Source organism: Coregonus lavaretus, assembly GCF_964263955.1.
Source record: "Coregonus lavaretus genome assembly, chromosome: 37".
Classification (NCBI taxonomy): domain Eukaryota; kingdom Metazoa; phylum Chordata; class Actinopteri; order Salmoniformes; family Salmonidae; genus Coregonus; species Coregonus lavaretus.
The window spans coordinates 34,695,901-34,721,495 of NC_140024.1; the positions used below are offsets into that span (position 1 = coordinate 34,695,901).

The 25,595-nt window shown below is 48.0% G+C and overlaps 1 protein-coding gene across 2 annotated transcripts; it reads left to right on the forward strand.

Annotated features, from left to right (window-relative positions):
• Window positions 1-3,501: 3,501 nt before the first annotated feature.
• leo1 (LEO1 homolog, Paf1/RNA polymerase II complex component) lies at window positions 3,502-25,358 on the forward strand. Of its 2 annotated transcripts, none has more exons than XM_084154786.1 (14): window positions 3,502-3,689; window positions 4,159-4,298; window positions 4,379-4,650; window positions 4,768-5,111; window positions 7,293-7,646; window positions 9,586-9,680; window positions 9,953-10,101; window positions 10,243-10,327; window positions 10,415-10,509; window positions 10,717-10,851; window positions 12,563-12,698; window positions 14,479-14,680; window positions 14,974-15,071; window positions 25,053-25,358. In XM_084154786.1, the coding sequence occupies exons 1-14, from the start codon at window positions 3,632-3,634 to the stop codon at window positions 25,173-25,175; spliced, it is 2,286 nt and encodes a 761-aa protein (XP_084010912.1). In that variant the 5' UTR covers window positions 3,502-3,631; the 3' UTR covers window positions 25,176-25,358. The 2 variants fall into 2 exon arrangements, with proteins under 2 accessions (XP_084010912.1, XP_084010911.1); XM_084154785.1 differs by having other exon boundaries at window positions 3,503-3,689; window positions 4,156-4,298.
• The last annotated feature ends 237 nt before the right edge of the window (window positions 25,359-25,595 follow it).

Consider the following 25,595-nt stretch of genomic DNA (forward strand, 5'->3'; position numbering starts at 1 on the left):
GTACAGGTCACAGTGGTGGGTAGTATATGGGGCTTTGGAGACAAAACGGATGGCACTGTGATAGACTACATCCAATTTGCTGAGTAGAGTGTTGGAGGCTATTTTGTAAATGACATCGCCGAAGTCAAGGATCGGTAGGATAGTCAGTTTTACAAGGGCATGTTTGGCAGCATGAGTGAAGGAGGCTTTGTTGCGAAATAGGAAACCGATTCTAGATTTAACTTTGGATTGGAGATTCTTAATGTGAGTCTGGAAGGAGAGTTTACAGTCTAACCAGACACCTAGATATTTGTAATTGTCCACATACTCTAGGTCAGACCCGTCGAGAGTAGTGATTCTAGTCGTGTGGGCGGGTGCAAGCAGCGTTCGATTGAAGAGCATGCATTTAGTTTTACTAGTGTTTAAGAGCAGTTGGAGGCTACGGAAGGAGTGTTGTATGGCATTGAAGCTCGTTTTGGAGGTTTGTTATCACAGTGTCCAATGAAGGGCCAGATGTATACAAAATGGTGTCGTCTGCGTAGAGGTGGATCTGAGAGTCACCAGCAGCAAGAGCGACGTCATTGATATACACAGAGAAAAGAGTCGGCCCAAGAATTGAACCCTGTGGCACCCCCATAGAGACTGCCATAGGTCCAGACAACAGGCCCTTCGATTTGACACATTGAACTCTATCAGAGAAGTAGTTGGTGAACCAGGCGAGGCAGTCATTTGAGAAACCAAGGCTATTCAGTCTGCCAATAAGAATGCGGTGGTTGACAGAGTCGAAAGCCTTGGCCAGGTCAATGAAAACGGCTGCACAGTACTGTCTATTATCGATCGCGGTTATAATATCGTTTAGGACCTTGAGCGTGGCTGAAGTGCACCCATGACCAGCTCGGAAACCGGATTGCATAGCGGAGAAGGTACGGTGGGATTCGAAATGGTCGGTGATCTGTTTGTTATCTTGGCTTTAAAAAACTTTTGAAAGGCAGGGCAGGATGGATATGGGTCTGTAACAGTTTGGATCTAGAGTGTCACCCCCTTTGAAGAGGGGGATGACCGCGGCAGCTTTCCAATCTCTGGGGATCTCAGACGTTACGAAAGAGAGGTTGAACAGGCTAGTAATAGGGGTTGCGACAATTTCGGCGGCTAGTTTTAGAAAGAAAGGGTCCAGATTGTCTAGCCCAGATGATTTGTAGGGGACCAGATTTTGCAGCTCTTTCAGAACATCAGCTGTCTGGATTTGTGTGAAGGAGAAGCGGGGGGGGCATGGGCAAGTTGCAGCGGAGGGTGCAGAGCTGGTGGCCGGGGTAGTGGTAGCCAGGTGGAAAGCATGGCCAGCCGTAGCAAAATGCTTGTTGAAATTCTCGATTATTGTAGATTTATCGGTGGTGATAGTGTTTCCTAGCCTCAGTGCAGTGGGCAGCTGGGAGGAAGTGCTCTTATTCTCCATGGACTTTACAGTGTCCCAAAACTTTTTGGAGTTAGTGCTACAGGATGCATTATTGGCATGGGAAACGTATGTTAACATTGCCAAAGCAAGTGAAGTAGATAGTAAACAAAAGTGAAATAAACAATAAATATTAACAGTAAACATTACACTCAGAAGTTCCAAAAGAATAAAGACATTTCAAATGTCATATTATGTCTATATACAGTGTTGTAACAATGTGCAAATAGTTAAAGTACAAATGGGAAAATAAATCAACATAAATATGGGTTGTATTTACAATGGTGTTTGTTCTTCACTGGTTGCCCTTTTCTTGTGGCAACAGGTTACACATCTTGCTGCTGTGGTATTTCACCCAATAGATATGGGAGTTTATCAAAATTGAATTGTTTTCGAATTCTTTGTGGGTCTGTGTAATCTGAGGGAAAAATGTGTCTCTAATATGGTCATAGATTTGGCAGGAGGTTAGGAAGTGCAGCTCAGTTTCCATCTCATTTTGTGGGCAGTGTGCACATAGCCTGTCTTCTCTTGAGAGCCTGGTCTGCCTACAGCGGCCTTTCTCAATAGCAAGACTATGCTCACTGTGTCTGTACATAGTCAAAGATTTCCTTAAGTTTGGGTCAGTCACAGTGGTCAGGTATTCTGCCACTGTGTACTCTCTGTTTAGGGCCAAATAGCATTCTAGTTTGCGCTGTTTTTTTGTTAATTCTTTCCAATGTGTCAAGTAATTATCTTTTTGTTTTCTCATGATTTGGTTGGATCTAATTGTGTTGCTGTCCTGGGGCTCTGTGGGGTCTGTTTGTGTTTGTGAACAGAGCCCCAGGACCAGCTTGCTTAGGGGACTCTTCTCCAGGTTCATCTCTCTGTAGGTGAAGGCTTTGTTATAGAAGGTTTGTGAATCGCTTCCTTTTAGGTGGTTGTAGAATTGAATAATTTAGCGGGTATCGGCCTAATTCTGCTCTGCTCAAGTATTTTTAGCCAGATCCTAATTGGTATGTCGAATTTTATGTTCCTTTTGATGGCGTAGAAGGCCCTTCTTGCCTTGTCTCTCAGATCGTTCACAGCTTTGTGGAAGTTACCTGTGGCGCTGATGTTTAGGCCAAGGTATGTATAGTTTTTTGTGTGCTGTAGGGCAATGGTGTCTACAAGGAATTTGTATTTGTGGTCCTGGCAACTGGACCTTTTTTGGAACCTTATTTTTGTCTTACTGAGATTCACTGTCAAAGCCCAGGTCTGACAGAATCTGTGCAGAAGATCTAGGTGCTGCTGTAGGCCCTACTTGGATGGAGACAGAATCACCAGATTATCAGCAAACAGTAGACATTTGACTTCAGATTCTAGTAGGGTGATGCCGGGTGCTGCAGACTGTTCTAGTGTCCTCCCCAATTCGTTGATATATATATGTTGAAGAGGGTGGGGCTCAAGCTGCATCTGTCTCACCCCACGGCCCTATGGAATGAAATGTGTGTGATTAAATAATAATAATAAATAATATGCTATTTAGCAGATGCTTTTATCCAAAGCGACTTACAGTCATGCGTGCATACATTTTTTGTGTATGATTTTTGCCAGTTTTAACCGCACACTGTTTGTTTACATGGATTTTTTTACATGGATTTTATAATGTATGTTTTTCCCCCAACACCGCTTTCCATCAATTTGTATAGCAGACCCTCGTACCAAATTGAGTCAAAAGCTTTTTTGAAATCAACAAACACATATTGCAGTCAGAGTGCAGTACACTGCAGTACAACTGCAGCTAGAATCCAGTATAACTGCAGTATGTTGCAAATACTGCGTCCAAAATAACACGTTTTCTTTTACTTCAGTAATTTTGCAGTATAACTGCAGTTCAACTGCAGTACACTGCAGTTATTCTGCAATTACTTCGTCCAAAATACCACAGTCGACTGCAGTTACTGCAGTTATACTGCAAAATTACTGAAGTAAAAGAAAACGTATAGTTTCAAAACTGCAATCTTTTTTTGTAAGGGTTAAATGATAAAATAACACAGTAATTTCCAGGAACGTTTTAATCTGATGCATGTTTACATGCACTTTATTTCATAGCGCTCATCTGCCGCCACCTGGTGGATATTCAACGCAGTTAATCGTGCATTTCTGTGTCGTGCTGAACTGGGAAACAAAATCAGCAAAAGCGCTAATTTGTCACTTCCGGTTCGTCTTCATCGGAAGAAAAAAATGGCGGACATGGACGAACTGTTCGGGAGTGATGGGGACAGCGACAACGAACAAAGAGGTAAAGTTAGCCATCAAAATGCTGTTCAGAAAAGTTTGCTAAACACGTCTAACGTCACACTAGACGAATAGCGTCATGCAGTTACAGCTAGCAAGCTAGCTAATGTGATCTAGCTAAGGCCGGTTGGCTGATGCTAGCTAAGCTAACGTTAAGTAGCTAGTAAAGAGGACCTTTGTGAGAATATCCATCAACAACCTAACTAGGAACAAAATAGCCAAATTGGCCTGCTAGGCAGAGCCAGTACTTACTTGGTCCAGCACACTAGCTAGCTAACAAACCAAGCTCTCCTTAGAAAGTGTGTGTGTGCCAGCGAGAGTATGTGTGTGAGTAGCTAACGTTAGTATTTGTGTTTATTTCACATGTATGTACATTTCCCTTCTGCTAACATGACTGTTTGTCTGTCTCTCTCTCTCTCTCTGTGTGTGTGTGTGTGTGTGTGTGTGTGTGTGTGTGTCCGTGTCCTCAGCAGTGGCGTCTGGCTCTGGTTCGGGTTCTGACTCTGAGCCGGAGGTGCCCCGGTCCCGTTCCCATTCCCATAGTAACGCCTCCGGCAGTGACAGCGAGAGAGATGAGGATTTAGGACGAGACGGGGGAAAGCCCAACACCAAGGTGAGGTCCAGTTGGTTCAGTACATACACACACAGGAAACACTCTTAGCCTCAATAATGACATATAACTCTATGAACCAGGAGCTGTTTGGGGATGACAGTGAAGAGGAACGCCATAGCCAACACAGCGACAACCAATCAAACCTGTCAGAACGCTCAGGAAACCAGTCAGACGCCAGCATGCACTCGGAGCCCGAGGACAACGACCAGTCAGATGCGGAGCAGCACAGTGGGTCGGAGAGAGGGCACCGGGAGGAGGAGGAAGATGGAGATCGAAGGTCAGAGGCAGGCAGTCCAGTATCGGGGGCAGGGAGCCCCAGGTCTGTGAGGGGCAGCGCTCGCTCTGAGAAGAGGTGAGGAGGAGGAGGAATGATAATGGAATGGGTTTTCACCAGGTATTGAAAGCACTTTGAGTGAAAACAAATTTCATTGGAATGTACGTAATGCATAATAACTTGTTTTCCCGCCAGTGTCCATAGTGACCCCGGAACCCCCCACTCGGCGCCCGGCACCCCCCACTCGGCGCCAGGCACTCCCCAGTCTATCCCCGGCACCCCCCAGTCTATCCCCGGCACCCCCCAGTCTGTCCCCGGCACCCCCCAGTCTGTCCCCGGCACCCCCCACTCAGGGCCCGGAACACCCCACTCAGATGGGGAGGGGTCAGGCAGGGAGAACCAATCAGGTGATGAAAAGTGGGGAGGAGGGGCTAAGAGTGACCAATCAGAGGACGAGGAGGAGAAGCGGCACCAATCGGACGAAGAGAGAGAGAATTCTGATGAGGACGGGGCGGGGCATAGGAGCAGGAATAAGTCAGGTATTAAAGAGAGTGTGTATGTGTGTCTGGTCTGAAGGACCTTCCTCTAGCCACTCACTAGATCAGGGTTCTTCAATTCCGGTCCTGGAGGGCCGAAACACTTCTGTTTTTTATTTCTACCTGGTAGTTAATTGCACTCACCTGGTGTCCCAGGTCTGAATTAGCCCCTGATTAGAAGGAGAGGATGAAAAACAGAGGTGTTTCGGCCCTCCAGGACCGGAATTGAAGAACCCTGCACTAGATCATCCTTTGAGTTTGAAAAGAAAACTGTTGCAACGTTCAGCAACATCTGCTTTACTATTGCATTAATGTTCTCTATCAGGCTTTGTCAATGATATTGTTGTATCACATCCTAGATGGCATTGTTTTTTCCCCATTGTGTCCTTGAACAAGTCACTTAACCCCCCCCCATAACAGCAGCTCCCCAGGCGCCCAGTGTGGCAGCCCCCCATACCTCTCAAAAACCTGCATACAGTGCATTCGGAAAGTATTCAGACCCCTTGACTTTTTCCACGTTTTGTTACGTTACAGACTTATTCTAAAATTAATTCAAAAATATATATATTTCATCAATATACACACAATACCCCATAATGACAAAATAAAAACAGTTTTTTAGAAATTTTAGCAAATGTATAAATATCACATTTCCATAAGTATTCAGACCCTTTACACAGTACTTTGTTGAAGCACCTTTGGCAGTGATTACAGCCTCTAGTGTTCTTGCGTATGACGCTTGAAGCTTGGCACACCTGTATTTGGGGAGTTTCTCCCATTCTTCTCTGCAGATCCTCTCAAGCTCTGTCAGGTTGGATGGGGAGCATCACTGCACAGCTATTTTTTCAGGTCTCTCCAGAGATGTTCGATCGGGTTCAAGCCCAGGCTCTGGCTGGGCCACTCAAGGACATTCAGAGACTTGTCCCGAAGCCACTCCTGCGTTGTCTTGGCTGTGTGTTTAGGGTCGTTGTCCTGTTGGAAGGTGAACCTTCGCCCCAGTCTGAGGTCCTGAGCGCCCTGGAGCAGGTTTTCATCAAGGATCTCTCTGTACTTTGCTCCGTTCATCTTTCCCTCGATCCTGACTAGTCTCCCAGTCCCTGCCGCTGAAAAACATCCCCACAGCATGATGCTGCCACCACCATGCTTCACCGTAGGGATGGTGCCAGGTTTCATCCAGACGTGACACTTGGCATTCAGGCCAAAGAGTACAATCTTTGTTTCATCAAACCAGAGAATCTTGTTTCTCATGGTCTGAAAGTCCTTTAGGTGCCTTTTGGCAAACTCCAAGTGGGCTGTCATGTGCCTTTTACTGAGGAGTGGCTTCCGTCTGGTTACTCTTTCATAAAGGCCTGATTGGTGGAGTGCTGCAGAGATGGTTGTCCTTCTGGAAGGTTCTCCCATCTCCACAGATTAACTCTGGAGCTCTGTCAGAGTGACCATCTGGTTCTTGGTCACCTCCCTGACCAAGGCCCTTCTCCACCGATTGCTCAGTTTGGCCAGGCGGCCAGCTCTAGGAAGTCTTGGCGGTTCCAAACTTCTTCCATTTAATAATGATGGAGGCCACTGTGTTCTTGGGGACCTTCAATGATGCAGACATTGTTTGGTACCCTTCACCAGATATGTGCCTCGACACAATCCTGTCTCGGAGCTCTACGGACAATTCCTTCGACCTCATGGCTTGGGTTTTGCTCGGACATGCTCTGTCAACTGTGGGATCGATTGTCCAATCAATTGAATTTACCACAGGTGGACTCCAAGTTGTAGAAACATCTCAAGGATGATCAATGGAAAGAGGATGCACCTGAGCTCAATTTCGAGGTATTAAGGTATTTCTGTTTTTTATTTTGAATAATGTGCAACAATTTCAAAATGCCTGTTTTCGCTTTGTCATTATGGGGTATTGTGTGTAGATTGAGGATTTGTATTTATTTAATCCATTTTAGAATAAAGGCTGTATGTAACAAAATGTGGAAAAAGTCAAGGGGTCTGAATACTTTCCAAATGCACTGTATGTATGTGTGTGTCTTTTCAGAGGGGTTGGGTTAAAAGGGGAAGTAACATTTCGGTGTGACCTTGTGTGGAATTGACCAATAAAGTGATCTCAAATCTTTGTTAGCGCAATGACTGGAAGTCTACAGCAGAATTATACAAATTAAATGATGTGTGTGTGTGTGTGTGCTTCAGAGTTTGCGAAGGGCAGTGACAGCGAGGATGACTTCATTGGACGGAAGAACAAGAAGATGGCGGCGTCTGCCTCAGACTCTGACAGCGACGTTGGAGCCAAGAAGATGGCGGCGTCTGCCTCAGACTCTGACAGCGACGTTGGAGCCAAGAAGATGGCGGCGTCTGCCTCAGACTCTGACAGCGACGTTGGAGCCAAGAAGATGGCGGCGTCTGCCTCAGACTCTGACAGCGACGTTGGAGCCAAGAAGATGGCGGCGTCTGCCTCAGACTCTGACAGCGACGTTGGAGCCAAGAAGATGGCGGCGTCTGCCTCAGACTCTGACAGCGACGTTGGAGCCAAGAAGAAAGGAAAAGGTAAACCTAGATCTGAAGGAGGGTTGCAAAAAGAACTTCCCCAAAAATCCCTGCTTTTCCAGAAGTCCTGGTTAGAGGGTCCCGGATTTCCTGCTTATCCCCTCCTGAATCCGGGACTCTTCCAACCGGGATTTCTGGAAAACGTGGGTATTTTGAAAAATTTACCGCATTTTTGTAACCCTAATCTGAAGTCCTACACGTGGTCTTCTCTACATACTAGAGGAGAAGATCCAAGTTTCCTCCATTTTTTTTTTTCTTTTTTTTTCATTTTCTTGAGCGGATGTTCCGGTCAGGGGGCCGGAACATAATTAGAAATAATTTGTAGACTGCAAATTGACCACAAGAAACCCAAACAGATATAATAGTTGACTAAAACATACTCATTTCAAACCCTGCTTACATTTGTATGCGATCACGTGTCTCTATAATGTGTGGGAATACTTGGGAACCGATTTCCAAATTTAAAATCACTTGGAGCTGATTTCCTGGTATTAATAGTCTTTTATGTCCAGCAATAATAAATAAATAAAAAAGTAAAAATTTTCTCAACTTTGGGGGGCCAAATAAAACCATTTGGCCTGTGGGCCTCCAGTTGGGGAACCCTGATATATACTGTATACCGGGGGTATTTGGAAATACATTTACATTACATTTTTACATTTTTGTCATTTAGCAGACGCTCTTATCCAGAGCGACTTACAGTTAGTGAATACATATTTTTTTATACTGGCCCCCCGTGGGAAATGAACCCACAACCCTGGCGTTGCAAACGCCACGCTCTATCAACTGAGCTACATCCCTGCCGGCCATTCCCTCCCCTACCCTGGACGACGCTGGGCCAATTGTGCGCCGCCCATGAGTCTCCCGGTCGCGGCCGGCTGCGACAGAGCCTGGATTCGAACCAGGATCTCTAGTGGCACAGTTAGCACTGCGATGCAGTGCCTTAGACCACTGCGCCACTCAGGAGTAGCCACAGGATGGTTTTGCAAGACCGTTGTGACTATATATAATTTATTTAATTAATTAGAATATTTGTAGCTACTTTTTTATGTAAAGAAATACAGTACCTGCAGTCAACTTGTGCAATATGTTAGGAGATAAACCAGATGGCGTTCTTCATTTCACCGGTCACATTATTTAACGTTAGGAAGCTTTACCGGTAGTCCCCAGTTACTGGTGTGCGGCATGCGCCAGGGGATTTAGTTACAGTATGGATTTCACATACTAAATATTTGCCTGCTAAATATCTTATAACTATTAAGTTAACTGTCTAAAAGGTGCTAAACGCTCTGCAGTTGTGCATTTGGTTTGCTAATTTAGTAGCTAGTTAGCTATCTAGCTAAGTGGTTAGCTTCTTCCAAAATCAAGCTTCCCTTGGTATCAGCAGAGAATCCCCTCCTGGATCACGAGCGTTGCTGGCTAATATTAGTTTTCTGCGTGCAGTAAATTGTGAGTAGAGTTTTTGAGTTACTTTAATAACTTTATGAGCTGAGATGTTTGTTCTGCAAATAGTTTGTCAGAGACTTTTAAAATGTTCGCAATGCACTTGTTAGCATTTAGCTATCATTCACTATGGGATTTTACATGTACTTGTTGGCATTGGTAACCTTCAGATTTCAGAGGCTCAGTGGAGTTGGAAAATAGCGCCCCTTGTGTTCAGTGCCGGTATTACTGAATATCCCGGGATGGCACAAGGTCGGTATGACAATCTGGATACCGCCCAAGCCTCCTCCGATGCGCTTTGAGAAGGAGGCAGGGAATCAGGGTATAATCCCTCTATGTTCAACTCCTACCTGTTTCGGGTCAGAGGTTAGGGGTCAGAGGTTAGGGGTCAGAGGTTAGCGGTTAGGGGTCAGAGGTTAGGGGTCAGGGTTAGAGGTTAGGGGTTAGAGGTTAGGGGTTAGGGGTCAGGACTCATCTCTCTCCATCTCTTCCTCAGGTAAGAAGCCAGCAGCAGACGACCTGTTTGGAGAGGCAGACGACATCTCATCAGACAGTGATGCTGAGAAACCCCCCACTCCAGGACAACCCCTGGTGAGAGTAACTTTACCCCCCCACTCCAGGACAACCCCTGGTGAGAGTAACTTTACCCCCCCACTCCAGGACAACCCCTGGTGAGAGTAACTTTACCCCCCCACTCCAGGATAACCCCTGGTGAGAGTAACTTTACCCCCCCACTCCAGGATAACCCCTGGTGAGAGTAACTTTACCCCCCCCACTCCAGGACAACCCCTGGTGAGAGTAACTTTACCTCTGCATGTTACAAGAGCTAATAATGAAGCGTGTCTGTCTGTGTGTCTCTCCAGGACCAGGAGGAGGGTGTGGAGGGGGATCACGCTGAGGAGGAGCCCGTCCCAGAGACTCGTATCGAGGTGGAGATTCCTAAAGTCAGCACGGATCTAGGATCAGACCTCTACTTCGTCAAACTACCCAACTTCCTCTCTGTTGAGCCCAGGTTAGACACACCCCAGCTGGTCCCAGTTCACTCCCTAACCCTTACCGTTCCATGTTAACAGATCTGAAGGGTCTGGGTAGGTAGAAGCAGTGTCTTCCCTCTGAACTGTGTGTCTAATGTGATGTGTTCCTCCCTGTTCAGACCCTTTGACCCTCAGTACTATGAGGATGAGTTTGAGGATGAGGAGATGTTGGATGAAGAGGGTCGGACCAGGCTCAAACTGAAGGTGTGTGCGTGTGCCCTGTGTGTCTGCAATGTGTGTGTGTGTGTGTGTGTGTGAGAGTGACGTGACGTGACCGTGTTCTGTGTTCAGGTTGAGAATACTATCCGGTGGAGAGCCAAGAAGGGGGAGGAGGGGGGCGACGCCAGAGAGAGTAACGCCCGCATCGTCAAGTGGTCTGACGGCAGGTCAGCGCACACACACACACACACACACACACACCACCGCAAGGTCCTCAGAGGGCTGGAGGAAGAGGAGAAACACTGGACAGCTGATGATTGTGAATGATTGAATAATTCATTCATTGATTTGACCATGTGAAATCTGTGTTTACGTGTGTATGTATCTGTGTATGTGCACACGTGTGTGTGTGTGTGTGTGTTCTCTCTCCACAGCATGTCTCTCCACCTGGGTAATGAGGTGTTCGATGTGTATAAAGCTCCTCTCCAGGGAGACCACAACCACCTGTTCATCAGACAGGGGACTGGGTTACAGGGACAGGCTGTGTTCAAGACCAAACTCACCTTCAGGTAACTCTGTCAACACACACACACACACACACACACACACACACACACACACACACACACACACACACACCTTGCCCTCTGTCTGAACGCCAACCCAGAGCTCTGACAGACATCATGCACCAAATAGAAGAACACGGTCCAGATTTAATAGTGAACAACAACAACAGTGTCTAAGCAGAGCTCTGTTCAGACATGTCTTATCTGAGGGAACAGAACAGAGTGGGTAAGTGTGTGTTAGTGTCTGGTTTTAGCCAAGCTGCTTACAGAACAGTTGTTTTGATGGGGTCTTACCTTAGAACGTGACTCACTAGATGTCATAGGGCTTTACCTTCTGATACAGCATTGTTTGTATTCATTATCAGGGTAGAACTATTTGTTTTGGTCGAGAATTAAGGTATTAGAATAGAAGGTGACTTGTTTTGGTAAAGTATTAGAACGTGACTTGTTTTGGTAAAGTATTAGAATAGAAGGTGACTTGTTTTGGTAAAGTATTAGAATAGAACGTGACTTGTTTTGGTAAAGTATTAGAATAGAAGGTGACTTGTTTTGGTAAAGTATTAGAATAGAACGTGACTTGTTTTGGTAAAGTATTAGAATAGAAGGTGACTTGTTTTGGTAAAGTATTAGAATAGAAGGTGACTTGTTTTGGTAAAGTATTAGAATAGAAGGTGACTTGTTTTGGTAAAGTATTAGAATAGAAGGTGACTTGTTTTGGTAAAGTATTAGAATAGAAGGTGACTTGTTTTGGTAAAGTATTAGAATAGAAGGTGACTTGTTTTGGTAAAGTATTAGAATAGAAGGTGACTTGTTTTGGTAAAGTATTAGAATAGAAGGTGACTTGTTTTGGTAAAGTATTAGAATAGAAGGTGACTTGTTTTGGTAAAGTATTAGAATAGAAGGTGACTTGTTTTGGTAAAGTATTAGAATAGAAGGTGACTTGTTTTGGTAAAGTATTAGAATAGAAGGTGACTTGTTTTGGTAAAGTATTAGAATAGAAGGTGACTTGTTTTGGTAAAGTATTAGAATAGAAGGTGACTTGTTTTGGTAAAGTATTAGAATAGAAGGTGACTTGTTTTGGTAAAGTATTAGAATAGAAGGTGACTTGTTTTGGTAAAGTATTAGAATAGAAGGTGACTTGTTTTGGTAAAGTATTAGAATAGAAGGTGACTTGTTTTGGTAAAGTATTAGAATAGAAGGTGACTTGTTTTGGTAAAGTATTAGAACGTGACTTGTTTTGCTACAGAATTATGAGACGTTGTTCCTCTTTCAGTCTGAAGGAAAAAGCATGAATATCTGTTTTTGAGATATAAGCCCATTATTGTGTGTGTTCTCTCTCTCCAGACCCCACTCGACAGACAGCGCTGAGATATAAGCCCATTATTGTGTGTGTTCTCTCTCTCCAGACCCCACTCGACAGACAGTGCTGAGATATAAACCCATTATTGTGTGTGTTCTCTCTCTCCAGACCCCACTCGACAGACAGCGCTGAGATATAAGCCCATTATTGTGTGTTCTCCCTCTCCAGACCCCACTCGACAGACAGTGCTGAGATATAAGCCCATTATTGTGTGTGTTCTCTCTCTCCAGACCCCACTCGACAGACAGCGCTGAGATATAAGCCCATTATTGTGTGTTCTCCCTCTCCAGACCCCACTCGACAGACAGTGCTGAGATATAAGCCCATTATTGTGTGTGTTCTCTCTCTCTCCAGACCCCACTCGACAGACAGCGCCACCCACAGGAAGATGACCCTCTCTCTGGCCGACCGCTGTTCTAAAACCCAGAAGATCAGAATACTGCCCATGGCTGGACGAGACCCCGAGTCTCAACGCAGCGAGATGATCAAGGTAACATGCAGGACTGTGTGATTTTCATATTGGATGGAATGTAATAAGGTTATGAGGTGTGTAATGTTAGTAGAACTACACTGAATATAAATATGAACGCAAAAATGCAACATTTTAAAAGATTTTACTGAGTTACAGTTCATATAAGTAATTCATTAGGCCCTAATCTATGGATTTCACATGACTGGGAATATAGATATGCAGCTGTTGGTCAAAGATGCCTTAAAAAAAGACAACCAGTCAGTATCTGGTGTGACCACCATTTGCCTCATGCAACTGTCCTTCACGTAGAGTTGATCAGGCTGTTGATTGTGGAATGTTGTCCCACTCCTCTTCAATGGCTGTGCGAAGTTGCTGGATATTGGCAGGAACTGGAACACGCTGTCGTACATTTTGATCCAGAGCATCCGAAACATGCTCAATGGGTGACATGTCTGGTGAGTATGCAGGCCATGGAAGAATTGGGACATTTTCAGCTTCCAGGAATTGGAATTGTGTACATGTCCTTGCTACCTGGGGCCGTGCATTATCATGCTGAAACATGAGGTGATGGCGGCGGATGAATGGCACGTCAATGGGCCTCAGGATCTCTTGAAGGTTATCTCTGTGCATTCAAATTGACATCAATAAAAGGTAATTGGGTTCGTTGACTGTAGCTTATGCCTGCCCATACCATAACCCCACCACCACCATGGGGCACTCTGTTCATAACGTTCACATCAGCAAACCACTCGCCACACAACGCCATACACACGGTCTGCCATCTGCCCAGTACAGTTGAAACCGGGATTTATCCGTGAAGAGCACACTACTCCAGTGTGCCAGTGGCCATCAAATGTGAGCATTTGTCCACTGAAGTTGGTTACGACGTCGAACTGCAGTCAGGTCAAGACCCTGGTGAGGATGACGAGCATGCAGATGAGCTTCCCTGAGACGGTTTCTTACAGTTTGTGCAGAACTTCTTTGGTTGTGCAAACCCACAGTTTCATCAGCAGTCCGGTGGCTGGTCTCAGACGATCCCGCAGGTGAAGAAGCCGGATGTGGAGGTCCTGGGCTGGCGTGGTTACACGTGGTCTGCGGTTGTGAGGCCGGTTGGACGTACTGCCAAATTCTCCAAAACGACGTTGGAGGCTTATGGTAGAGAAATTAACATGACATTCTCTGGACATTTCTGCAGTCAGCATGGCAATTGCACGCTCCCTCAAAACTTGAGACAACTGTGGCATTGTGTTGTGTGACCAAACGGCACATTTTAGAATGGCCTTTTATTGTCCCCAACACAAGGTGCACCTGTGTAAGGATCATGCTGTTTAATCAGCTTCTTGATATGCCACACCTGTCAGGTGGATGGATTATCTTGGCAAAAGGAGAAATTCTCACTAACAGGGATGTAAACACATTTGAGAGAAATGTGCGTGTGGAAAATGTCTAGGATCTTTTTATTTCAGCTCATGAAACATGGGACCAACACTTTACATGATGTGTTTATATTTTTGTTCAGTGTAGTAACTACGGTTTGGAGAGGAGACAGACTTTCTGTTGTTACTAGAAACACTGACTGGGCTGATATTGCTGAATACACTGTCCTATATCTGTCCTATATGTTCACAGAACATTTCAAATAGACAGGACAACACCTTATCTCATGAGGGGTTAAAATGTTGACCCGTCTCTCCTCCTCTCCTCCTCCCTCCCTCCTCCCTCCCCCTCCCCCTCCCTCCCCCTCCCCCCCCCCCCCCCTCCCCTCCCCTCCCTCCTCCTCCCCTCCCTCCCCCTACAGAAAGAAGAGGAGCGTCTGCGGGCGTCTATCCGTCGTGAGGGCCAACAGCGGCGGATGAGAGAGAAGCAGCACCAACGAGGGCTGAGCGCCGGTTACCTGGAGCCTGATCGCTATGACGACGATGAGGAGGGGGATGAGTCAGTCAGCCTGGCCGCCATCAAGAGCAAATACAAGGGGGGAGGAGGAGCAGGAGGACTGAGGGGTGAGGAGACACAACACACATCTAGACACACACACACACACAACCCGTCTAAACGCAGACACAACCAGATCAAATCCAGGCGAGGAGGAGAAGGCCTGAGGAGACAGAGAAACCATGTTAAATGTGTCCTCTCCCTCCTCTCCTCTATCCATCCCCCTCTAACTCTACCCTGCTTCCTCCCTCCGTCCTCCCTCGCTCAACCCCTTCCATCTCCTCCGCTCTCCCTCTTCCTTCCTCTCTTCTGTTCCCCTCCTCTTCTATCCCTCCCCTCTCTCCTCCCTCCCTCCATCCAGAGGAGCGTGCTAGGATCTACTCGTCTGACAGCGATGAGGGTTCTGATGATGACAAAGCCCAGAGACTGCTCAAGGCCAAGAAACTAGACTCTGATGAGGTGGGTCACACACACACACACACAGGTGTAAGTACAGTAAGCGAATGGAGAGATGCGTTGTGACAGAGGGTGCAGTCCTATGTTCTAGCAGCAGAAGACAGTGTGACAGAGGGTGCAGTCCTATGTTCTAGCAGCAGAAGACAGTGTGACAGAGGGTGCAGTCCTATGTTCTAGCAGCAGAAGACAGTGTGACAGAGGGTGCAGTCCTATGTTCTAGCAGCAGAAGGCAGTGTGACAGAGGGTGCAGTCCTATGTTCTAGCAGCAGAAGACAGTGTGACAGAGGGTGCAGTCCTATGTTCTAGCAGCAGAAGACAGTGTGACAGAGGGTGCAGTCCTATGTTCTAGCAGCAGAAGACAGTGTGACAGAGGGTGCAGTCCTATGTTCTAGCAGCAGAAGACAGTGTGACAGAGGGTGCAGTCCTATGTTCTAGCAGCAGAAGACAGTGTGACAGAGGGTGCAGTCCTATGTTCTAGCAGCAGAAGGCAGTGTGACAGAGGGTGCAGTCCTATGTTCTAGCAGCAGAAGACAGTGTGACAGAGGGTGCAGTCCTATGTTCTAGCAGCAGAAGACAGTGTGACAGAGGGTGCAGTCCTATGTTCTAGCAGCAGAAGACAGTGTGACAGAGGGTGCAGTCCTATGTTCTAGCAGCAGAAGACAGTGTGACAGAGGGTGCAGTCCTATGTTCTAGCAGCAGAAGACAGTGTGACAGAGGGTGCAGTCCTATGTTCTAGCAGCAGAAGACAGTGTGACAGAGGGTGCAGTCCTATGTTCTAGCAGCAGAAGACAGTGTGACAGAGCGTGCAGTCCTATGTTCTAGCAGCAGAAGACAGTGTGACAGAGGGTGCAGTCCTATGTTCTAGCAGCAGAAGACAGTGTGACAGAGGGTGCAGTCCTATGTTCTAGCAGCAGAAGACAGTGTGACAGAGGGTGCAGTCCTATGTTCTAGCAGCAGAAGACAGTGTGACAGAGGGTGCAGTCCTATGTTCTAGCAGCAGAAGGCAGTGTGACAGAGGGTGCAGTCCTATGTTCTAGCAGCAGAAGACAGTGTGACAGAGGGTGCAGTCCTATGTTCTAGCAGCAGAAGACAGTGTGACAGAGGGTGCAGTCCTCTGTTCTAGCAGCAGAAGACAGTGTGACAGAGGGTGCAGTCCTATGTTCTAGCAGCAGAAGGCAGTGTGACAGAGGGTGCAGTCCTATGTTCTAGCAGCAGAAGACAGTGTGACAGAGGGTGCAGTCCTATGTTCTAGCAGCAGAAGACAGTGTGACAGAGGGTGCAGTCCTATGTTCTAGCAGCAGAAGACAGTGTGACAGAGGGTGCAGTCCTATGTTCTAGCAGCAGAAGACAGTGTGACAGAGGGTGCAGTCCTATGTTCTAGCAGCAGAAGACAGTGTGACAGAGGGTGCAGTCCTATGTTCTAGCAGCAGAAGACAGTGTGACAGAGGGTGCAGTCCTATGTTCTAGCAGCAGAAGACAGTGTGACAGAGGGTGCAGTCCTATGTTCTAGCAGCAGAAGACAGTGTGACAGAGGGTGCAGTCCTATGTTCTAGCAGCAGAAGACAGTGTGACAGAGGGTGCAGTCCTATGTTCTAGCAGCAGAAGACAGTGTGACAGAGGGTGCAGTCCTCTGTTCTAGCAGCAGAAGACAGTGTGACAGAGGGTGCAGTCCTATGTTCTAGCAGCAGAAGGCAGTGTGACAGAGGGTGCAGTCCTATGTTCTAGCAGCAGAAGACAGTGTGACAGAGGGTGCAGTCCTATGTTCTAGCAGCAGAAGACAGTGTGACAGAGGGTGCAGTCCTATGTTCTAGCAGCAGAAGACAGTGTGACAGAGGGTGCAGTCCTATGTTCTAGCAGCAGAAGACAGTGTGACAGAGGGTGCAGTCCTATGTTCTAGCAGCAGAAGACAGTGTGACAGAGGGTGCAGTCCTATGTTCTAGCAGCAGAAAACAGTGTGACAGAGGGTGCAGTCCTATGTTCTAGCAGCAGAAGACAGTGTGACAGAGGGTGCAGTCCTATGTTCTAGCAGCAGAAGACAGTGTGACAGAGGGTGCAGTCCTATGTTCTAGCAGCAGAAGACAGTGTGACAGAGGGTGCAGTCCTATGTTCTAGCAGCAGAAGACAGTGTGACAGAGGGTGCAGTCCTATGTTCTAGCAATAGAAGACAGTGTGACAGAGGGTGCAGTCCTATGTTCTAGCAGCAGAAGACAGTGTGACAGAGGGTGCAGTCCTATGTTCTAGCAGCAGAAGACAGTGTGACAGAGGGTGCAGTCCTATGTTCTAGCAGCAGAAGACAGTGTGACAGAGGGTGCAGTCCTATGTTCTAGCAGCAGAAGACAGTGTGACAGAGGGTGCAGTCCTATGTTCTAGCAGCAGAAGACAGTGTGACAGAGGGTGCAGTCCTATGTTCTAGCAGCAGAAGACAGTGTGACAGAGGGTGCAGTCCTATGTTCTAGCAGCAGAAGACAGTGTGACAGAGGGTGCAGTCCTATGTTCTAGCAGCAGAAGACAGTGTGACAGAGGGTGCAGTCCTATGTTCTAGCAGCATAAGACAGTGTGACAGAGGGTGCAGTCCTATGTTCTAGCAGCAGAAGACAGTGTGACAGAGGGTGCAGTCCTCTGTTCTAGCAGCAGAAGACAGTGTGACAGAGGGTGCAGTCCTATGTTCTAGCAGCAGAAGGCAGTGTGACAGAGGGTGCAGTCCTATGTTCTAGCAGCAGAAGACAGTGTGACAGAGGGTGCAGTCCTATGTTCTAGCAGCAGAAGACAGTGTGACAGAGGGTGCAGTCCTATGTTCTAGCAGCAGAAGACAGTGTGACAGAGGGTGCAGTCCTATGTTCTAGCAGCAGAAGACAGTGTGACAGAGGGTGCAGTCCTATGTTCTAGCAGCAGAAGACAGTGTGACAGAGGGTGCAGTCCTATGTTCTAGCAGCAGAAGACAGTGTGACAGAGGGTGCAGTCCTATGTTCTAGCAGCAGAAGACAGTGTGACAGAGGGTGCAGTCCTATGTTCTAGCAGCAGAAGACAGTGTGACAGAGGGTGCAGTCCTATGTTCTAGCAGCAGAAGACAGTGTGACAGAGGGTGCAGTCCTATGTTCTAGCAGCAGAAGACAGTGTGACAGAGGGTGCAGTCCTATGTTCTAGCAGCAGAAGACAGTGTGACAGAGGGTGCAGTCCTATGTTCTAGCAGCAGAAAACAGTGTGACAGAGGGTGCAGTCCTATGTTCTAGCAGCAGAAGACAGTGTGACAGAGGGTGCAGTCCTCTGTTCTAGCAGCAGAAGACAGTGTGACAGAGGGTGCAGTCCTATGTTCTAGCAGCAGAAGGCAGTGTGACAGAGGGTGCAGTCCTATGTTCTAGCAGCAGAAGACAGTGTGACAGAGGGTGCAGTCCTATGTTCTAGCAGCAGAAGACAGTGTGACAGAGGGTGCAGTCCTATGTTCTAGCAGCAGAAGACAGTGTGACAGAGGGTGCAGTCCTATGTTCTAGCAGCAGAAGACAGTGTGACAGAGGGTGCAGTCCTATGTTCTAGCAGCAGAAGACAGTGTGACAGAGGGTGCAGTCCTATGTTCTAGCAGCAGAAGACAGTGTGACAGAGGGTGCAGTCCTATGTTCTAGCAGCAGAAGACAGTGTGACAGAGGGTGCAGTCCTATGTTCTAGCAGCAGAAGACAGTGTGACAGAGGGTGCAGTCCTATGTTCTAGCAGCAGAAGACAGTGTGACAGAGGGTGCAGTCCTATGTTCTAGCAGCAGAAAACAGTGTGACAGAGGGTGCAGTCCTATGTTCTAGCAGCAGAAGACAGTGTGACAGAGGGTGCAGTCCTATGTTCTAGCAGCAGAAGACAGTGTGACAGAGGGTGCAGTCCTATGTTCTAGCAGCAGAAGACAGTGTGACAGAGGGTGCAGTCCTATGTTCTAGCAATAGAAGACAGTGTGACAGAGGGTGCAGTCCTATGTTCTAGCAGCAGAAGACAGTGTGACAGAGGGTGCAGTCCTATGTTCTAGCAGCAGAAGACAGTGTGACAGAGGGTGCAGTCCTATGTTCTAGCAGCAGAAGACAGTGTGACAGAGGGTGCAGTCCTATGTTCTAGCAGCAGAAGACAGTGTGACAGAGGGTGCAGTCCTATGTTCTAGCAGCAGAAGACAGTGTGACAGAGGGTGCAGTCCTATGTTCTAGCAGCAGAAGACAGTGTGACAGAGGGTGCAGTCCTATGTTCTAGCAGCAGAAGACAGTGTGACAGAGGGTGCAGTCCTATGTTCTAGCAGCATAAGACAGTGTGACAGAGGGTGCAGTCCTATGTTCTAGCAGCAGAAGACAGTGTGACAGAGGGTGCAGTCCTCTGTTCTAGCAGCAGAAGACAGTGTGACAGAGGGTGCAGTCCTATGTTCTAGCAGCAGAAGGCAGTGTGACAGAGGGTGCAGTCCTATGTTCTAGCAGCAGAAGACAGTGTGACAGAGGGTGCAGTCCTATGTTCTAGCAGCAGAAGACAGTGTGACAGAGGGTGCAGTCCTATGTTCTAGCAGCAGAAGACAGTGTGACAGAGGGTGCAGTCCTATGTTCTAGCAGCAGAAAACAGTGTGACAGAGGGTGCAGTCCTATGTTCTAGCAGCAGAAGACAGTGTGACAGAGGGTGCAGTCCTATGTTCTAGCAGCAGAAGGCAGTGTGACAGAGGGTGCAGTCCTATGTTCTAGCAGCAGAAGACAGTGTGACAGAGGGTGCAGTCCTATGTTCTAGCAGCAGAAGACAGTGTGACAGAGGGTGCAGTCCTATGTTCTAGCAGCAGAAGGCAGTGTGACAGAGGGTGCAGTCCTATGTTCTAGCAGCAGAAGACAGTGTGACAGAGGGTGCAGTCCTATGTTCTAGCAGCAGAAGACAGTGTGACAGAGGGTGCAGTCCTATGTTCTAGCAGCAGAAGACAGTGTGACAGAGGGTGCAGTCCTATGTTCTAGCAGCAGAAGACAGTGTGACAGAGGGTGCAGTCCTATGTTCTAGCAGCAGAAGACAGTGTGACAGAGGGTGCAGTCCTATGTTCTAGCAGCAGAAGACAGTGTGACAGAGGGTGCAGTCCTATGTTCTAGCAGCAGAAGACAGTGTGACAGAGGGTGCAGTCCTATGTTCTAGCAGCAGAAGACAGTGTGACAGAGGGTGCAGTCCTATGTTCTAGCAGCAGAAGACAGTGTGACAGAGGGTGCAGTCCTATGTTCTAGCAGCAGAAGACAGTGTGACAGAGCGTGCAGTCCTATGTTCTAGCAGCAGAAGACAGTGTGACAGAGGGTGCAGTCCTATGTTCTAGCAGCAGAAGACAGTGTGACAGAGGGTGCAGTCCTATGTTCTAGCAGCAGAAGACAGTGTGACAGAGGGTGCAGTCCTATGTTCTAGCAGCAGAAGGCAGTGTGACAGAGGGTGCAGTCCTATGTTCTAGCAGCAGAAGGCAGTGTGACAGAGGGTGCAGTCCTATGTTCTAGCAGCAGAAGACAGTGTGACAGAGGGTGCAGTCCTATGTTCTAGCAGCAGAAGACAGTGTGACAGAGGGTGCAGTCCTATGTTCTAGCAATAGAAGACAGTGTGACAGAGGGTGCAGTCCTATGTTCTAGCAGCAGAAGACAGTGTGACAGAGGGTGCAGTCCTATGTTCTAGCAGCAGAAGACAGTGTGACAGAGGGTGCAGTCCTATGTTCTAGCAGCAGAAGACAGTGTGACAGTGGGTGCAGTCCTATGTTCTAGCAGCAGAAGACAGTGTGACAGAGGGTGCAGTCCTCTGTTCTAGCAGCAGAAGACAGTGTGACAGAGGGTGCAGTCCTATGTTCTAGCAGCAGAAGACAGTGTGACAGAGGGTGCAGTCCTATGTTCTAGCAGCAGAAGACAGTGTGACAGAGGGTGCAGTCCTATGTTCTAGCAGCAGAAGACAGTGTGACAGAGGGTGCAGTCCTATGTTCTAGCAGCAGAAGACAGTGTGACAGAGGGTGCAGTCCTATGTTCTAGCAGCAGAAGACAGTGTGACAGAGGGTGCAGTCCTATGTTCTAGCAGCAGAAGACAGTGTGACAGAGGGTGCAGTCCTATGTTCTAGCAGCAGAAGACAGTGTGACAGAGGGTGCAGTCCTATGTTCTAGCAGCAGAAGACAGTGTGACAGAGGGTGCAGTCCTATGTTCTAGCAATAGAAGACAGTGTGACAGAGGGTGCAGTCCTATGTTCTAGCAGCAGAAGACAGTGTGACAGAGGGTGCAGTCCTATGTTCTAGCAGCAGAAGACAGTGTGACAGAGGGTGCAGTCCTATGTTCTAGCAGCAGAAGACAGTGTGACAGTGGGTGCAGTCCTATGTTCTAGCAGCAGAAGACAGTGTGACAGAGGGTGCAGTCCTCTGTTCTAGCAGCAGAAGACAGTGTGACAGAGGGTGCAGTCCTATGTTCTAGCAGCAGAAGGCAGTGTGACAGAGGGTGCAGTCCTATGTTCTAGCAGCAGAAGACAGTGTGACAGAGGGTGCAGTCCTATGTTCTAGCAGCAGAAGACAGTGTGACAGAGGGTGCAGTCCTATGTTCTAGCAGCAGAAGACAGTGTGACAGAGGGTGCAGTCCTATGTTCTAGCAATAGAAGACAGTGTGACAGAGGGTGCAGTCCTATGTTCTAGCAGCAGAAGACAGTGTGACAGAGGGTGCAGTCCTATGTTCTAGCAGCAGAAGACAGTGTGACAGTGGGTGCAGTCCTATGTTCTAGCAGCAGAAGACAGTGTGACAGAGGGTGCAGTCCTCTGTTCTAGCAGCAGAAGACAGTGTGACAGAGGGTGCAGTCCTATGTTCTAGCAGCAGAAGGCAGTGTGACAGAGGGTGCAGTCCTATGTTCTTAGCAGCAGAAGACAGTGTGACAGAGGGTGCAGTCCTATGTTCTAGCAATAGAAGACAGTGTGACAGAGGGTGCAGTCCTATGTTCTAGCAGCAGAAGACAGTGTGACAGAGGGTGCAGTCCTATGTTCTAGCAGCAGAAGACAGTGTGACAGAGGGTGCAGTCCTATGTTCTAGCAGCAGAAGACAGTGTGACAGAGGGTGCAGTCCTATGTTCTAGCAGCAGAAGACAGTGTGACAGAGGATGCAGTCCTATGTTCTAGCAGCAGAAGACAGTGTGACAGAGGGTGCAGTCCTATGTTCTAGCAGCAGAAGACAGTGTGACAGAGGGTGCAGTCCTATGTTCTAGCAGCAGAAGACAGTGTGACAGAGGGTGCAGTCCTATGTTCTAGCAGCAGAAGACAGTGTGACAGAGGGTGCAGTCCTATGTTCTAGCAGCAGAAGACAGTGTGACAGAGGGTGCAGTCCTATGTTCTAGCAGCATAAGACAGTGTGACAGAGGGTGCAGTCCTATGTTCTAGCAGCAGAAGGCAGTGTGACAGAGGGTGCAGTCCTATGTTCTAGCAGCAGAAGACAGTGTGACAGAGGGTGCAGTCCTATGTTCTAGCAGCAGAAGGCAGTGTGACAGAGGGTGCAGTCCTATGTTCTAGCAGCAGAAGACAGTGTGACAGAGGGTGCAGTCCTATGTTCTAGCAGCAGAAGACAGTGTGACAGAGGGTGCAGTCCTATGTTCTAGCAGCAGAAGACAGTGTGACAGAGGGTGCAGTCCTATGTTCTAGCAGCAGAAGACAGTGTGACAGAGGGTGCAGTCCTATGTTCTAGCAGCAGAAGGCAGTGTGACAGAGGGTGCAGTCCTATGTTCTAGCAGCAGAAGACAGTGTGACAGAGGGTGCAGTCCTATGTTCTAGCAGCAGAAGACAGTGTGACAGAGGGTGCAGTCCTATGTTCTAGCAGCAGAAGGCAGTGTGACAGAGGGTGCAGTCCTATGTTCTAGCAGCAGAAGGCAGTGTGACAGAGGGTGCAGTCCTATGTTCTAGCAGCAGAAGACAGTGTGACAGAGGGTGCAGTCCTATGTTCTAGCAGCAGAAGACAGTGTGACAGAGGGTGCAGTCCTATGTTCTAGCAGCAGAAGACAGTGTGACAGAGGGTGCAGTCCTATGTTCTAGCAGCAGAAGACAGTGTGACAGAGGGTGCAGTCCTATGTTCTAGCAGCAGAAGACAGTGTGACAGAGGGTGCAGTCCTATGTTCTAGCAGCAGAAGACAGTGTGACAGAGCATGCAGTCCTATGTTCTAGCAGCAGAAGACAGTGTGACAGAGGGTGCAGTCCTATGTTCTAGCAGCAGAAGACAGTGTGACAGAGGGTGCAGTCCTATGTTCTAGCAGCAGAAGACAGTGTGACAGAGGGTGCAGTCCTATGTTCTAGCAGCAGAAGACAGTGTGACAGAGGGGTGCAGTCCTATGTTCTAGCAGCAGAAGGCAGTGTGACAGAGGGTGCAGTCCTATGTTCTAGCAGCAGAAGACAGTGTGACAGAGGGTGCAGTCCTATGTTCTAGCAGCAGAAGACAGTGTGACAGAGGGTGCAGTCCTCTGTTCTAGCAGCAGAAGACAGTGTGACAGAGGGTGCAGTCCTATGTTCTAGCAGCAGAAGGCAGTGTGACAGAGGGTGCAGTCCTATGTTCTAGCAGCAGAAGACAGTGTGACAGAGGGTGCAGTCCTATGTTCTAGCAGCAGAAGACAGTGTGACAGAGGGTGCAGTCCTATGTTCTAGCAGCAGAAGACAGTGTGACAGAGGGTGCAGTCCTATGTTCTAGCAGCAGAAGACAGTGTGACAGAGGGTGCAGTCCTATGTTCTAGCAGCAGAAGACAGTGTGACAGAGGGTGCAGTCCTATGTTCTAGCAGCAGAAGACAGTGTGACAGAGGGTGCAGTCCTATGTTCTAGCAATAGAAGACAGTGTGACAGAGGGTGCAGTCCTATGTTCTAGCAGCAGAAGACAGTGTGACAGAGGGTGCAGTCCTATGTTCTAGCAGCAGAAGACAGTGTGACAGAGGGTGCAGTCCTATGTTCTAGCAGCAGAAGACAGTGTGACAGAGGGTGCAGTCCTATGTTCTAGCAGCAGAAGACAGTGTGACAGAGGGTGCAGTCCTATGTTCTAGCAGCAGAAGACAGTGTGACAGAGGGTGCAGTCCTATGTTCTAGCAGCAGAAGACAGTGTGACAGAGGGTGCAGTCCTATGTTCTAGCAGCAGAAGACAGTGTGACAGAGGGTGCAGTCCTATGTTCTAGCAGCAGAAGACAGTGTGACAGAGGGTGCAGTCCTATGTTCTAGCAGCAGAAGACAGTGTGACAGAGGGTGCAGTCCTATGTTCTAGCAGCAGAAGACAGTGTGACAGAGGGTGCAGTCCTATGTTCTAGCAGCAGAAGACAGTGTGACAGAGGGTGCAGTCCTATGTTCTAGCAGCAGAAGACAGTGTGACAGAGGGTGCAGTCCTATGTTCTAGCAGCAGAAGGCAGTGTGACAGAGGGTGCAGTCCTATGTTCTAGCAGCAGAAGGCAGTGTGACAGAGGGTGCAGTCCTATGTTCTAGCAGCAGAAGACAGTGTGACAGAGGGTGCAGTCCTATGTTCTAGCAGCAGAAGACAGTGTGACAGAGGGTGCAGTCCTATGTTCTAGCAATAGAAGACAGTGTGACAGAGGGTGCAGTCCTATGTTCTAGCAGCAGAAGACAGTGTGAATCACTACATATAGGAATCTAGTTCAGGTAACAAAGCACTTTGAGGCAGATCTGAAGTGAGTCAAATATCACATTTCTCCTGTTTCTCTCCCCCTTCTTTCATTCTCCCCTCTCTTTCTCCCCCCTCTTTCTTTCTCCCTTTTTCTCCCCCTCTCTCTCTTTCTCCCCCCTCTCTTTCTCCCCCCTCTCTTTCTCCCCCCTCTCTTTCTCCACCCTCTCTTTCTCCACCCTCTCTCTCTCCCCCCTCTCTTTCTCCCTCCTGTCTCTCCCCCCTCTCTCCTGTCTCTCTCTCCCCCCTCTCTCCTGTCTATCTCCCCTCTCTCTCCTCTTTCTCTCTCCCCCCTCTCTTTCTCCCCCCTCTCTCCTGTCTCTCTCTCCCCCCTCTCTCCTGTCTCTTTCCCCCCTCTCTCTAGGAAGGGGAGAGTTCATTGAAGAGGAAGGCTGGGGAGGATGAGGAGGAGGAGGTGGAACCCAAGAAGGCCAAGAAATATGTCATCAGTGATGAAGAGGAGGAGGAGGAGGAAGATGATGAATGATGTCATTTTTTACCATACCACTGTATTATCAGTGTTTTGTTCTGTCCAATGCGTCGCGGTGTAGACAAGAAACCTTTCATTTGTGGTTTGTATATTTTCTAATGATTGTGTGAGAGAGAGAGCGCTCTGTACAGCTGTAGTTACGGAATAAAGGATCAGATGAACTAGGTGTTTATCTCAATGACCAAACCTCAGTCTCTTTGTTATCTTTGTTTAAAAGTTCAGTTTTACTTTTGTTTTTGTTTGAGATGTCCATTTTCTAATCGAGGTTAAAGATGGAGAGTTGAAGGGGGGGTAGTGATGAGAGTGAGAGGTGTGAGGGACAGTGTTGGAGAGAGATGGTAGGTGGGGAGTTGAGGAGGGGATGGACAGTGTCTGTCTAACCTCTTCTGTAACAGTAGATACTGTTCAATCCATCTG

What these genes read in the sequence shown, in the direction of transcription:
- leo1 (XM_084154785.1), top strand. Translation starts at nt 3,632, where the DNA reads ATGGCGGACATGGACGAACTGTTCGGGAGTGATGGGGACAGCGACAAC. An exon ending in TTCCTCTCTGTTGAGCCCAG is followed by an intron (nt 10,102 to 10,242) that starts GTTAGACACACC and finishes CTCCCTGTTCAG; the next exon opens with ACCCTTTGACCCTCAGTACT. An exon ending in GGACCAGGCTCAAACTGAAG is followed by an intron (nt 10,328 to 10,414) that starts GTGTGTGCGTGT and finishes TTCTGTGTTCAG; the next exon opens with GTTGAGAATACTATCCGGTG.